Consider the following 13,836-nt stretch of genomic DNA (forward strand, 5'->3'; position numbering starts at 1 on the left):
CGTCGTTCAATAGTAAAAATTGGTTAAAAAATAACGCGTTTTTAACACTTATGAACATTATTTTCTCGTCCGCGCATTTTATACTATTTTGTCCGCTAAAAATTACTATGTTAAATCGTAAAAAATGCCACATTGCAAAGGTTCAGTTAAAATAAATCAAATTTTACCATTTTTTTTTCGGTATGGTCCTCGATTACTATGTTCACATAGTAATTTTTAATTTTATATTTTCTCCGCGCATGTAGCCATTTTTTTATGAAGAGCTCTTTTAATGGAGAAAACGAAACGGCTCCTAAAGGGCAAGAATCACAGAATCCTGAAGAGCTTCTTTAAAAAAATTCTTCATCACCCTTCAATTCCAGGCGGTTTTCCCGAAACTGTTAAACTAAAATTGACTCATCCCTTTTTACTGGAATGATGACTAAATTATTACGGCTCTAAATTTCGCATATTCTCAGCAGCCACTTTACAAGAACCCTCATTAATCACCAGGCTAAATCAGGGTTTCAGCCCCGCCCTTAAACTCTTCGTATTTTATTAACGAGTTTTACTTTACGGAGTGTAGTAAACTGTGTGCAGCGCCGCGCTGAATAATACGTGGGTCACAAACATTCAATGAAATCTGTGGAAAAGTCTCCGATAATCTAGAGCTCACCTCCATTCAGGGATAATCATCAGTCTGGGATCGAAAATAGAAGCGAATCACGTTGAGTATTCAATAAAGCAGATGAGTTGGAAACAAATCAAGTTTGTTCATAGAAAAAAAAAAGTTTGATTTTTAGTGCAATGCCACTAATTTTCAGAAATCTATTACATTATTGGTGATACTACTGTCGGTGTCAAAAGTAGAGACCACTCGAAATAAACGTCTATAACTCGACGAAAAAAAATCGTAAAAATATGGGACCAATTGCACTGTGTAATATAAGTATTTTACTCGCCCAATACGAAGTTTCAAGTTTTTAATCTGATTAGTTTATTTATAATCGCTGTGAGAAACCGAAAAACCCCCCGATTTTCAGGGTCCGTAAAAGTCGGCAAACTTTGAACCGCTACCATACGTATGAAATTTTTTTTTTTAAATCGTCAATTTTTCCAGAGATTCATTGAACCCTTGGGAAGCCAACGAGAGAAGAAAAAACTCAATATTGTAATAATTATTTATTTAATTAATAGAAATGTCGACTGCGACTATCTCGTTGTAGAATTGCCGAACCGACCTGAAAAAAACGATGCATTCTGAATTCAATGTGAAACACATTCGGTCAATATTTTTCTAATAAACAATCTCTGTTGATTTAAAAAAAAAATCGAGGAAATTTGTCAAAAAAAGTGCTGTTAAAACGATCATAACTCGTTATGGGGTTCATGGGCCCGCTCACCGTCGGTCCCTCAAAATTGAAAACACATGTGCGCCTGCCTACCTCTTTCAGGGACGTCGATACCAGTTACAGTCGTTTGGGCCCTTTGGGGCGCAAATACACTGTACATAGCGTACTATTCCAGTCTCAAGTGTACATCTGTCTCGTTCACAGCGATGTACAAAACCCAGAGTGTGTTGCATACGTCTGTACACTCGCGTGAGTTATTTTCCAACGGATTAAACATGTATATATATATACTCACTGGGTGCATCACTATTCTCCCTGGGGGTGGGGATGTGTGCGCATGGAAAACCGCACGTACCGCATGCGGTTCCAGCTGCGACACCTCTTTCCGTTTTCATTCCATATATGAAAGGAAATTGAAATTATTTTTCACGCTTACCAACGCATATTTCATATGTGTCAGCGCGTATTCATCATTGTGTGAATGATAAACTGGAGTTTGTAATTAAATTGAGGGGTGATGGATTTTATCGAAGATGGAGACATTATTTGATGGGGTTGGAGATAATTTTAACCGGTAGTGAGAAACATTCCTGGAGGGAACTCTTTTCAAGGTTTTTCGTACAAAAATACAAAATAATGAAAAAAAAGGAAAAATTCATGGGAGATCACGTATGATAAAATTCAATAGAAAACCTTATCGAATTCGTAAAAAAAAAATCTATGGGAATTCTCTAGAAATTCTGTGGGGATTCGACTAAAATTCTAGTGAATTCTCATTAAAATTCTATTAATTTTTTGCGTAGATTCTATTAGATATTTGATAGGAAAAAGTCAACAGATTTCGATTTTTTTGTTTGAATTTTTCTCTTGAGATTTTTCCTATTAAAATTATTGGGTATTGATTTTCTAAGTTTTTTCCGCTATATTTTTTTTCGTTTTGCATTATAGGATCCAAGCGAAAAAAACTTGAAAAATTCATGCTCAAGTTTTCCTATAGAAAGAATTCCAAGAGAAGGTGAAAAAGTTCTGAAAATCGAGTTTGCTCCACGATTACTCCACTTATTCGGTAATTTTTCTTCAACTTTTTCCTCCGTGTACACGGTCTTGATTGAAAAATGTAGAATTCTCATGAGTCAATAAATTATCGAAGTTGGCGTAGATGAGTTAATTACGACGAAAATCAGAAGATACTCAACAAAACTCACTTTAAGTTCACGAATTGAAATACCTCGTGAATTATTCACTGATAACCCCAGAAATAGCAGAAAGTCGGAGAAGCTTGAACTACCTCTTACTTTTAAGATTCACCGCGGCTGCAGACGCTTTCGCACCTTCTTATTTAATTTTATTTGATCTCGGAAAGGCTTCAGTACCTTTGGAATATACGTCAGCGAACTTCTCGCTCGATTTATCACTACACCCGTGATAAATTCTGCATATTTGATACTGAAACCAACCAGAGAGAAAAACTGAGTTTTGAGAGGACTGTACATATATTTGAATTGAGAATCATCTAGCAGATCTCGAGTACCATACCATATTGGAGTGAATAAATCACATCCCGATTTTAAATGAAAATAATCTGAATTGATTATTCGCGTGGAATATACTGATAGAAAAGATGCAAGGAGTGAAAAGTTGGATAAAAATTGCCTAGAAAATCGTGGCAAATTTGACTGTACGAAAGGTAAATACTCATAAACAGATAGAAAGAATCTGCCTGTTCCACTCTCACATGCCGAGAGTGATTTCATTGCGCAGCAATGAGTCGTCTCTTGCGAGGCTCCGACTCGACAATGAAACCGTGAGATTTAGAAATTTACAAATTTTGGCCCCCTCAGCCGGGAAGCGAACCCGGATCTCCCACAACCAATCCCACACTCTCACCACACAGCCACCGCCGTCGGTGAATTTTCAGGTTCTATTTCTTTTATATTTTCCAGTTTCCGATTAATATTTCGTTCACTTAATGGAAGTGTTCCCTCTTCAAAGTTTCTTTCAGAGCACTCTTTCAATTCATTGTATTCTAGTGACCTTTCAATTTACACACCCATAAAAAAACTCTTGAAAGTGAAATTGCGAGGTGGATCAATATTTCCTCAATTTGAAGAGTAGATTGAGGTGTAGAGTGAGAGATTGAGTCGTAAAGAGTAGAATTGAGTACCAGTCGAGCGGGGGAGGGGGAGAAGGGGATGACAAAGAACCTTCGAGGTACGTTTGAGCGAGTGGACGTCTCCGGGAGCATTTCTCACATTTTTTTAACGCTCGTAGGATGTCTCAGACTCGTACCGGAAGGACTTACGTAGGTGATTCGATCATTTCCGGTCTCTTAGGTCCGTCGAATCGGGATAAGAAAATGGCCCTCCACTTTTTACGTGGAAACTTTCATGTATTTTATACATTTCTGGCCTCCGCCACCGTTTCTTTCATAAGGGAGCGACACCACTTGTGATGCGGAGATAAAGCGGAAGTGGCCATCTTGCGACGTAAAACTGTTTCATGTACCATAAAACCGTGGCGAATCAGAAATTCTGGATTTTATTCAGCCCGGAAGCCAGCCATCTGGTTAAGATCGAGTACTTCAGTATTTATGGAATTGCTGAGTTATGGAAGATGAGCATTTTTATGCTGCTCAGGTTGAAAATAATTTCGGTCGATAGCTAGAAAAATTTCTGGTGGAAAATTACAGGAGACGACTTTGTTACCAGTAGTAATACCGTGATACCTTCGAAATTATCGGATATTGCTAGGTAGCTTCGTTACAAACGAATTAATGTTTCAAGTTTTGCAGATTAAAAAGGACTTTTCCGTAAAATTTGATACATTCGTTTGTTTGCAGAGAAGCTCTGTGGAATTTCATGACTCCATCGTTCAGTTTTATTAGCCGAATTGGCTATTGATAGTTTCGATGAATGAAATTTTCCATTTTCCTGAAATATTTCAGACCAATTGTAGTTGCTACAGGTAAACGGACTTAGCAATATATTCTGTTGACCAATGTTAAACGTTATATTCTTCTTCATGTTGAGGAATTAAGACACAAAATCAACGACGTCAAATTGCTGAAATAAGATTGAGAAATTATAATATTTTATCCGAACATGCCGACCTGTTCGAATGTTCTGATCCGAGAAAATTCATTGACATAAATTCAGGCTAATATATCGCAAGTTATCAATCTTTTTTCACCTCTGCAAAAACCATTAGCCATTAGCCACACGTGTGCTACACGAGAGTCGCTCCTAGAAAGTCCGGGCGATGGCGCTCGGACATTTGATTCCTATCCGCAAGTTTACCAACTTGAAATCACCATAGGAATGATTCGAGCGGCATTGCCATGTCTCTGATGCATTTTAATATTGTTTCAATAATTGGAAAGACAGCCAACAAAACTAATTTGACACCCGTAACTGACGGTGAAAACATCAAACAATCTGACAAAAAAAAATAATATTCAAGAAATCTAATAGACATTGAAACCGTTACTTGGAAATAGAAAATTTTCGTGTTTAGCGGTTGAATTACGGCTCGAGAACAATGAAACTCCCCTTCCGTTTAAATTCCCCCGGAGAAATACGGACGAAGCTTCGACTAACTATTCTGAATATTAGTTACGTCACAACGGGAACAATGGATTGTCACGAAATTACATTAACCTACAGGTTTCCATACTGGCACATGCTATAATGTAACACGAGTTCGTTTTATGAATAATGCACAGAGGAAGGAGCATCGGGAGGGGCATCCACTTCAGATGAGCCAGGCAAGACGAAATTGAATCTTGAGTGTCCGTTACTCCCCCACTCCACTTAAAAAAATGAAACCTCAAAGTGCTCCGTCAATCACACCCCCCTCACCCCTTTTTATCTCTGTCCTTTTGTGCCCCGTTACTGACCCAGTAATGAGTCGTTGACATCTTTGCCTCCCTCCCCTTTATCTTGCCGTTTGTCGTTTATAGCCCTAATCTATTCTGGTATGACTACCCTGTTATGAATTTATCAAGGTTTAATGTTGAATTCTTTGGCTGTTGCTCTCCTGGGAAATTTACGTGTTGAATTTACAAATTTTAAAGTTGCAGTTTATTGGTGTTTTGGAAAAGTTTATCACACCCATTACTCCTGTAAAATTGTACATAAAATGTTGTGTCTCGTTTCATTAAGTCGTAAAATATTTTTCCATATTGAACAATGCCTGTGAAATAAAAATGGTGTATTTTTTTAATTTTTTAAATATTGGATGAACGATGGAGGTGTTTTTTCGTTGAAAAATATTATGGTTTCGGGGGAATGCGTCACAAATTTCTGGGTTTAATCAGTTTGATAGTAAAAACTAGTGGAGGGTGTAAAAATAAAAGTGGATTTGGAGGTGGACAAAACGTAAAGTGAGGTAAAATGGTATTTCGGGAATTTTTACGTAAAGACATGAAAAAAATTCGTAGCGAACAATAAATTTTCCCTCTCGGCTTCTGGAAATTTTAAAAATTGAAATGTAGTTTTTACGTGGAGAAACGTAATTTTTACGTGACGCTCCATAAAAAATTGCGCGGGGAGCAGTGATTCCTGTGAATAAGGAGCGATGCATCACAGTTACGTTAAATAACGTAATACGTGTTTTTCATGGTACTTTTTCCGCATTTTTTTCACCGTAGGGAGAGGAATTTATCGGAAAAATATTTTGTGGGGTAAATCATCAGTTACAAGAAATGGCTTCTATAATTCTTCACCAAATCTGCTATTTTGAAACGATTTGACCATTTTTTAAAAACGTTCCTTACACTCCAAAGAATAAAGTCAAGCATCCGTTTTACTTTATTCGCAATAGATCATGAATAAATGATTTTTGAATTTCACAAATTTTTCTCTAGAGTAGGACTAAAAATTCATTGTTTTTAGTAATTGAACATTGTAATTATGTTTAATCTAATTTTTATCAAAAAAATGCCAGAGTGAAGCGAAAAGGAGGGTTCAAAAGAAAATTTTTCATAATTCATTTATTCTTGATCTATTGCGAATAAAGTAAAACGGATGCTCAACTTTATTGTTTTAAATGTAACGAACATTTAAAAAAAGGTAAAATCGTATGAAAACTACGGCGCAAGGAGCTTTTTGAAAGTAAAAACAGTAAAGAATGAAGCTTTTTGTGGTTATAAGGGGCAAAATCGATCGAGACCGTGATTTTCCCTAGTTATTCGCATATTCCGTCATACATCACAAACTGTTCAGTGGGTCCCAAGGCCCAGTGAAGATTTTTAAATTTCACCGACGTATCCCCTTAACAAATAACGTTAACAACAACAACTTTAGAAAACTCATTTAAACTCATTCATTTAATTGAAAAAAAATTACAATCTACAAAGAAAATCTTTATTTTAAACATTTGGAGATATTTTTCTTGTAACACGCAAAATTGGAATAATCAATCTCAGAGAATTCAAAATTAAAGTAAAAAATGTTCTCAATTATTGGGAACAGAAAAATCACTTTATTGATTGCTACAAAAAAAAAACAAAATTTGTCGAACGATGGATATTTTTCCGATTCCCATAACTCACACATGCAATCGAACAACAACCAAAACGAACAACCAAAATCAAGAGGAATTTTAAATCACCGTGCGTGAGAATTTTTCACTGTCACCCCTCGCTTAAAAATGATCCATCGCAAAACTTTGAAATGTTCCACATGGAATCGTGTCATGTAGCCGTGAATATTTCATGCAACGAGGGTATGAATCTTGGGAGACCTGCCACCCTTGCGATTGGACCGAAATCAATGACATTAACGTGTGTCTGCCCCCATGACGTTGGAGCTATTTTCGATTTTCGTGTCGTTGAATCTCCCCCCGAATCCTAAATCATTCACTGCTGAACCTCTCATAATATCGAGTAAAATATCAAGTGAAACTTCGGATTTCAGGGAGGGAAGTTGGTGACATCAATGGGGCTGAAAATCACTGTTCCATTGATTTTAGTCGATTTGCCTAATTGTGTAATAAAACTACTTACGGTTGAAATATGGCGTTAGAAAAATGACTTCAAAATGAATCACATTTACGAAGAGAACAAAGTTAAAAATAATTAGAAAAAAGGTAAAATCGAGGAAATTTCCTTTATTTTCCCTCCCTAGGTTAGAAATATCCTATTGTTTGGTTCAAAAACATTCATTCTTGAATTGACCAGAATAGTATATTTCTAACCTAGGGAGGGAAAATAAGGGATCCTCAGCCGGCAGTGCAATTACCAGCCGAGCCGAAGGCGAGGTTGGTAAGCACGCGGCTGAGGGTCCTTTATTTTACTTCCCGTGGTTAGAACGCGATTTTCCGTCTCGGCGTATAGGCGCAAAGTCAGAGTTCCCTCCCGCGAAGCGGGAGGGAAATGTAACTTTGCGCCCGCCGGAACGGAAAAAAAATTAAAATCAACAATTTCAAAATTCTTTACGCAACGATTCATATATTTTTTAACGAGCTCGATATTTCTGACTCGATATTTATTTCCATTTCCTTTATGTGATAATTCTGTCGTCGAGTAATAAAAGGTCATGAATTCTCACTCCCGGATTTTATCTAAAACTAAAGTGATTTAATTTAAAAATATCAAAAAACTTTTTGAGAAGTTGAGACAATCGCCAACAAATGAAGTCCTTTAAAATTTTCTCCTAAAATCCCTCTTTACTGGAGTAATTTCGTATGCAACAAGATGTGAAAAATTGATTTATTTTGTTCTGTTCTGTTATGTTTCACCTCCCCCCCCCACAGCTGAATTATTGAATACATTATGTATAGTATTATCGCAATTTTCTAAAAGTCCTGATCGACCCTCCCCCAATATTGCTTAAGTTCCAAAAGTTGAACCATTAGAATCCCCTAAAAATTTTCGTAACATCAGGCAAACATGTAACCGAGTGAAACTAATTACACTGATCGTTCCAGTTGGACGAAACGAAACGAGATTCCCCTGTTAACTCACCCCGCCGCAAAATAATTAATTTCCTCCGGTAGTTTCCATCCGTTGGAACTTCACCCGCCCATCCAACTCCTGACAGTTTTGTCCACTTTAATGGATAATTTACGTAATCGTTCCTAATGAAGTGGAAAAAAGGGAAGAAAAAAAAATATTGAATCACATTTTCTCCTTGAATTATTGTAACGAGTGCAAGACGACGTGAAGACTGAGTTTATCCTCAGGTATTTTCGAAGGGAATTCATGAAAGATTTATTGCGTAGGCTCTTGAGGAAAACGTAGTATCATCAATATTAGATAATCTCATAACTTATTAAAAAATCCACTTTATTCTGGTTTTGGGTGAATTCATTTATCTGCGGACGTAAAATGGTTTGAAACCATGTTTTATGTATATATATGTTCTTCATCTGCTGTTATATATTGATATCTTTCCCATTCAGGTAATTTTTACAAAAAATAAATGCGTATTGTAGTTATGAATTTGTTAATTCATTCGGTATTCAGAGAACAATGAGTTTCATGGAAAAATGTTAGGAGAATTCTGTTTATGTAATAGAATTTTCTGAAAAAAAATCTATGACTGCTTGTCATTATCGGAATAATTGATCCATTAGGAAAACATGAGGTGAAACTGACCGTCTTCAATCGCTAATAGGTGACATCATTGGAATGAATCAGGATTTATTTTTAACACTGTTGGAACAAAATTGAAATTTGAAGGATGGTTCAGTAGTACTTCACAGGGGAGGGGGGCGACATTGATTTAGATTTAAACTAGGAAAGTAATCATAAAGTTTCAAATTTAAAGTTAATAATACAATAAAATTCCGCATATGAGCAGATCCACGCCAAATCGGCAGATCAGAAAAGTGGATGCTGGGGATTTTTGTCTCAATATTTTTCTGAGAAGATGGCGATTAGACAAATATTTTGAAAAAAGAAAAATTGAAAAATATGGATAATTGAGGGGGTTGTGATTTTTTGAAAATGACTTGTATAAAAGCAAAAAAAATTGAAAATGATAAAATTTGATCAATATAACTCACGTAATGATAACCTTATCAAACTTTTTTCTCTGTGGTACCTATCTAAAGATATTTTCTGCAGCTGAGGAAATAGCCTCAAAATATGTTTTCCGATAATTTCAGCTAGGACAACTCATCATCACTACAATTCAATAACTGACGAGTAGTAGAATGATTTAACCCCAATATTACACTTCTCTGATTAATCTGTTATCCCCTGACCTAGTAATTTTATGCAAAAAGTTGCAAAAAATGCCCGACAATTTCATCTCAATCGATTCATGACCGGAAAAAATTCATCCCCTCTGATCTCGTCAATAACGGAATAAAGAAAATCCTCTTTACCCAATCCCCAGTATCGATTCACGAATCGAAAAGTGGATTTTTTGATGCATAAGGCGCAGTATAAAACACGACTAAATGAAATTACTAGGGGAGCGGGTGCATGTACCGCCCACCTAAGGGAAGTGAGTCTTTTTTCCAGCCTCGCACTCTACAAGGAATCATAAACAGTTAGAATGCGTTCTTCGAGGTATTTACTCGAAGATGTGAAGAGGACGGATTTTTTATTAATATTAAACATATTTAATTATGTAATTCAATTTCCATTGACCAGTGAATGATGGAATCGAACTTTGAGGGTAATACCGCCCGGCATGCGTCCCATACCGCCACCTTATTTTGATGAATTTTTTGAGCAATACAGACCGACTAATTATTATATAATAGTCGGTCTGTAATAATTTTTCCTATTTTCATCCTTCGTTTCCATTCTTTGGCACCAATTTAAGAAAAATTTACACTTCATTTTTTTTTATTTCACGTGAATAATAAGTTATCCTGAACTTACCCAATGTTCTAGTGGCCACCGACTACGTTAAACAATCGAGCTGTCACTCGATCGCCCTCTAGCTGCAGAATCTGGCAGCCCTATAGAAACCCTGGGCGGCATTACTCCCAAACTCTGGACGGAATCACCTACAAATGCGAAGGCCGATAAAATTGCCAATAATAACTGATAAAGATATTTTTCTGCTATCGAAAAGGCACAGTGGATGTGAAAATGTATAACGAATATACATTTCGCACTCCATTTCACATTCCATCATGGATCAACTAAAAATTTGACAAATCTTAAATTCTCGGGTCGAAATATTTTTAGAATTCGGTAGGAAATGATTTGGATTTTTTTTAACGGTGTTTCCACGGAAGAAAATTGAAAATTTCTGTTGAAATTACTTGCTGTTATCAAATATTCACATAATAAAAAGAGAGAAAAAAAATTTTCTCCGCCAATCCTGAGAAATATGGGTGGGCGGTATTACCCGGTGGGCGGTACAGGCACCAGCTCCCCTAGCATATCTGTCCTCTGAATATTTTCCCCTTAGAAATTCCACGATAGTAAAGAGTGTTTAGATATTTTTCATATAGGCCGTTATCCGGTATAAAAACCCCAACCGTAAAACAACCTAGAAAACCCCCGTAGATCTCAATGAACTCGGAAATCGTTAGTTTAGGCGTGACTGGCGTGCAACAATGTAGTGTGTTGTTTGTGGTGTGGATTTCAGCAGTACATCCCAGCAACAGTTGCTGAGGCCTCAACTGGCCAGGGCGGACAGACGGGTGTCGCAATGGACGGGACATACCTCGTCGAGGCCTCGTTCTGAGACATTCCCTCTCGCATAAACTAAAGAAACGAAAAAAAACTCAAAATTTAAGAAATCGCCAAAAAAGTCAAAGGAATCGATTCCACACGAATAAGACTAAAAAACCGACAAAAATTGAGTTCAAGTGGACGAAGATTGCATGGGATTCCATGCAGCCACTTGCCACCCAAAAAATCTAGATGCAAAACTTGAAAAAAAAAACCTAGAAAAAGAAAAAAAATGTGTAAACCACGAAAAACCATCATAAATCAATCAAATTCTTCTATTTCCCTATTTCCGTGCCATCCATGATGTGTCTGAACGTCTCGCCATCATCATCCAACTATCATCCTGCTGTTCACCGTCTCCACCGCCGCCTGGAAACCCACGTCATCGGGGCGTCAACCCTGGACCATTTCATTTCGTATTCCATTAATTTACATCATCAACTCTGCAACCATCGTTTCTCACGCTCTTCCTCCATCCGAGTGTCTCTCCATTCCGTTCTGTCTCAACAAAACACGTTATAATTGACCAAATTATCCAATGGACACCTGTGCAATTGACTCGCCATGACGCCACCTGGAGAACATTTTAAAAAATGGATGAAACTCCATTGAAAAATTGAACGATGGCTGTCGCGACTGAATGAATAATTCAATTGATTGGGAATAAAAAAATACACGTGCCAATGAAACACGTTTAGAGCCTTTCGTATCAGCTAACATCGAACGAGAGCAAGGATAGAGTGGTGCTAGTATACGGTGATCGCATACAAGTGCGAAAAAAGGTAAAGAACCGTTGGAAAACGAGACGAGTTAATTAACACAATTGATTAATACAATGTGAAAAAAAATGTTTCGAGCAGCAAAAACACGTGTCACTGATGAACGTTTTGTTTAATTGTTGATATGACACTTCTTCGAGGATGAGGTGATGACGTTCGTTGTGCTTGCATTGGCTTTTTCCACTTGATTTGGAAAATTATGTTTTGGTCACATGGCTTTGGAGGCTGAACGCACGCTTTAGTGCTTTAACTTGATTTCTTTTTTTCACTCACTTTTGAGGAACATTGGGAGATGTTTGAGGTATTTTATCGATGGGATCATCTTCACGCATGATGAGGGGATGATTATCTGGTCTACGTAACACGTGGTACATGAAGGATGAAGAATTTTGGGGAGTGGGTGACGGGGAGGGATGTTCGGGCTGGTGAATGCTATATTATATTCTCTTTCGCTTTGTATTTCTCTCTGCATTTTCTATTTTTTGTTTGGATTCATTTGAAGTTGTGATGGTCACGCAAGTTTCTGAGGGGTGGAGGAAACCACTCTTTTGGTTTTCGTGCACTGGATAAACAGATAGAGCTACACTGTTAGAAAAAAACATAAAATTACGAAATTCATTGAAAATTCAAGGGAATTCAAAATTTTTGAGCAGCAAGAAGACGAGGATTCCTTAACTTATGCGGATTTTTAATTAAAGCAGGAATATTCAGTAGTAAATAGTAATGCCACGAGAGACTTCATGAGTCATTACGAAACAATACTTTGGAGTGGAATGGAATTTTGTACTTGTCCTAAAGACGAGGACAATTTCTTGATGACAAGAAAGCAATTTTGCAAACTAAGTAAAATTGAATTGATTCATTTCATAGTTTTTTAACCTCAGTTGAGACCGAGGTGGGATGAATTTTCTCCAAGTCATAATAAGAGGAAATGATACAGTTTCTTTCAAGACTGAGACGAAACCAAAGACTTCCGTGTTCATTGAGTCTGAGACCATTTCTCCAAAGTGCAGTCTCGTGAAGTCTCTCGCAGCATTACTAGTACCAAATTACTCTGAATTATCCGTTAATTGACAATTCAAGAATGTAATCACCTAAATTTTCCTGATCTTTGTTAATTTTCATGGAACGATTGAATTCATTTTTTGCGCCGAACATATATCGAATACGTATGCATGTTTTTCACTCAAGAAATTATTTTTCCGTAATTATGTCGATTTTGTTAATTTTTCAACAACGAAATAACTTGAAATTTGAGTGGAACTGTCATTTGCTCAAAATTTCCAAAAAGAGCACCGGAAATTCCAGCTAAAAAATTCTAACAGTGTAGCGCGTTTTTATTATTCATCACTTGAAGACACAATTTTATTGGAAATGATGTGATCAGGTTTCATCTTGTGGTGAAGTCAGCATTATCATTTAATTCGAAAATACTTGGTATCGGAGAAAATTCCAGAAGACATTATTTATTAATAGTTCAATTATTTATTAAAAAAGTTCTCTGATTTTTCCCTCCAAGATTTGATCATTCAAGTCAAGAAAAAAAACCCAATTGGGATATTTTTGCAAGGATATTTTAAAAAGGAAGAGATTTACGTGAAAATATCAGATTACGAATTTACACAAGACAAGTATTTTTTGTTTTTTTTTTTCAAACCGGTCAGATTCTGAGACATTCACTAAGTCAAGTGAACAGACAAAAAAAATGTTTTTTTTCCTAAACACTCAGAAAAAGGAAAGATTACAGCAAAAAATAAAAAAATCTATCTTGTGGAAAAATAAAATTGGCATAAAAATGTCCGTGATATTCCTCGCTAAAATTGTGCGTCATCCATATAATTTTGAATTTAAAAATACAAAGAATCCTCTAGTTTTGTTCTATTAGATTCCACAACTTCACTGCAGGATTGTTAATTCTCAAAACATCTCAGAAAGCTACAGTGGAGAAATGGGGAGTTGAGTGTCTCATTGAAAAGTCGACAAGCCATCTCCTGAAAAACGCAGCATGACGATCATTTTTGCTCCATCACTCACAGCCCCACCATTTTTCACAGTTAAAACCCACTCCTGTATCTCGATACCTCGA

At 36.6% G+C, this 13,836-nt stretch overlaps 1 protein-coding gene across 1 annotated transcript in view; it reads left to right on the top strand.

The window, feature by feature from the left end:
• The window catches only part of LOC107037277 (potassium voltage-gated channel protein Shal), a 125,622-nt gene that overhangs the window by 100,659 nt on the left and 11,127 nt on the right, over positions 1 to 13,836 (top strand). The window contains exon 5 of the mRNA XM_015255746.1: positions 11,670 to 11,753. Within this exon, the coding sequence (XP_015111232.1) occupies positions 11,670 to 11,753 (84 nt within the window). The remainder of the gene's footprint in view (positions 1 to 11,669; positions 11,754 to 13,836) is intronic.

Source organism: Diachasma alloeum, unplaced genomic scaffold (assembly GCF_001412515.2).
Source record: "Diachasma alloeum isolate Michigan unplaced genomic scaffold, Dall2.0 Dall_scaffold_00216, whole genome shotgun sequence".
NCBI lineage: Eukaryota > Metazoa > Arthropoda > Insecta > Hymenoptera > Braconidae > Diachasma > Diachasma alloeum.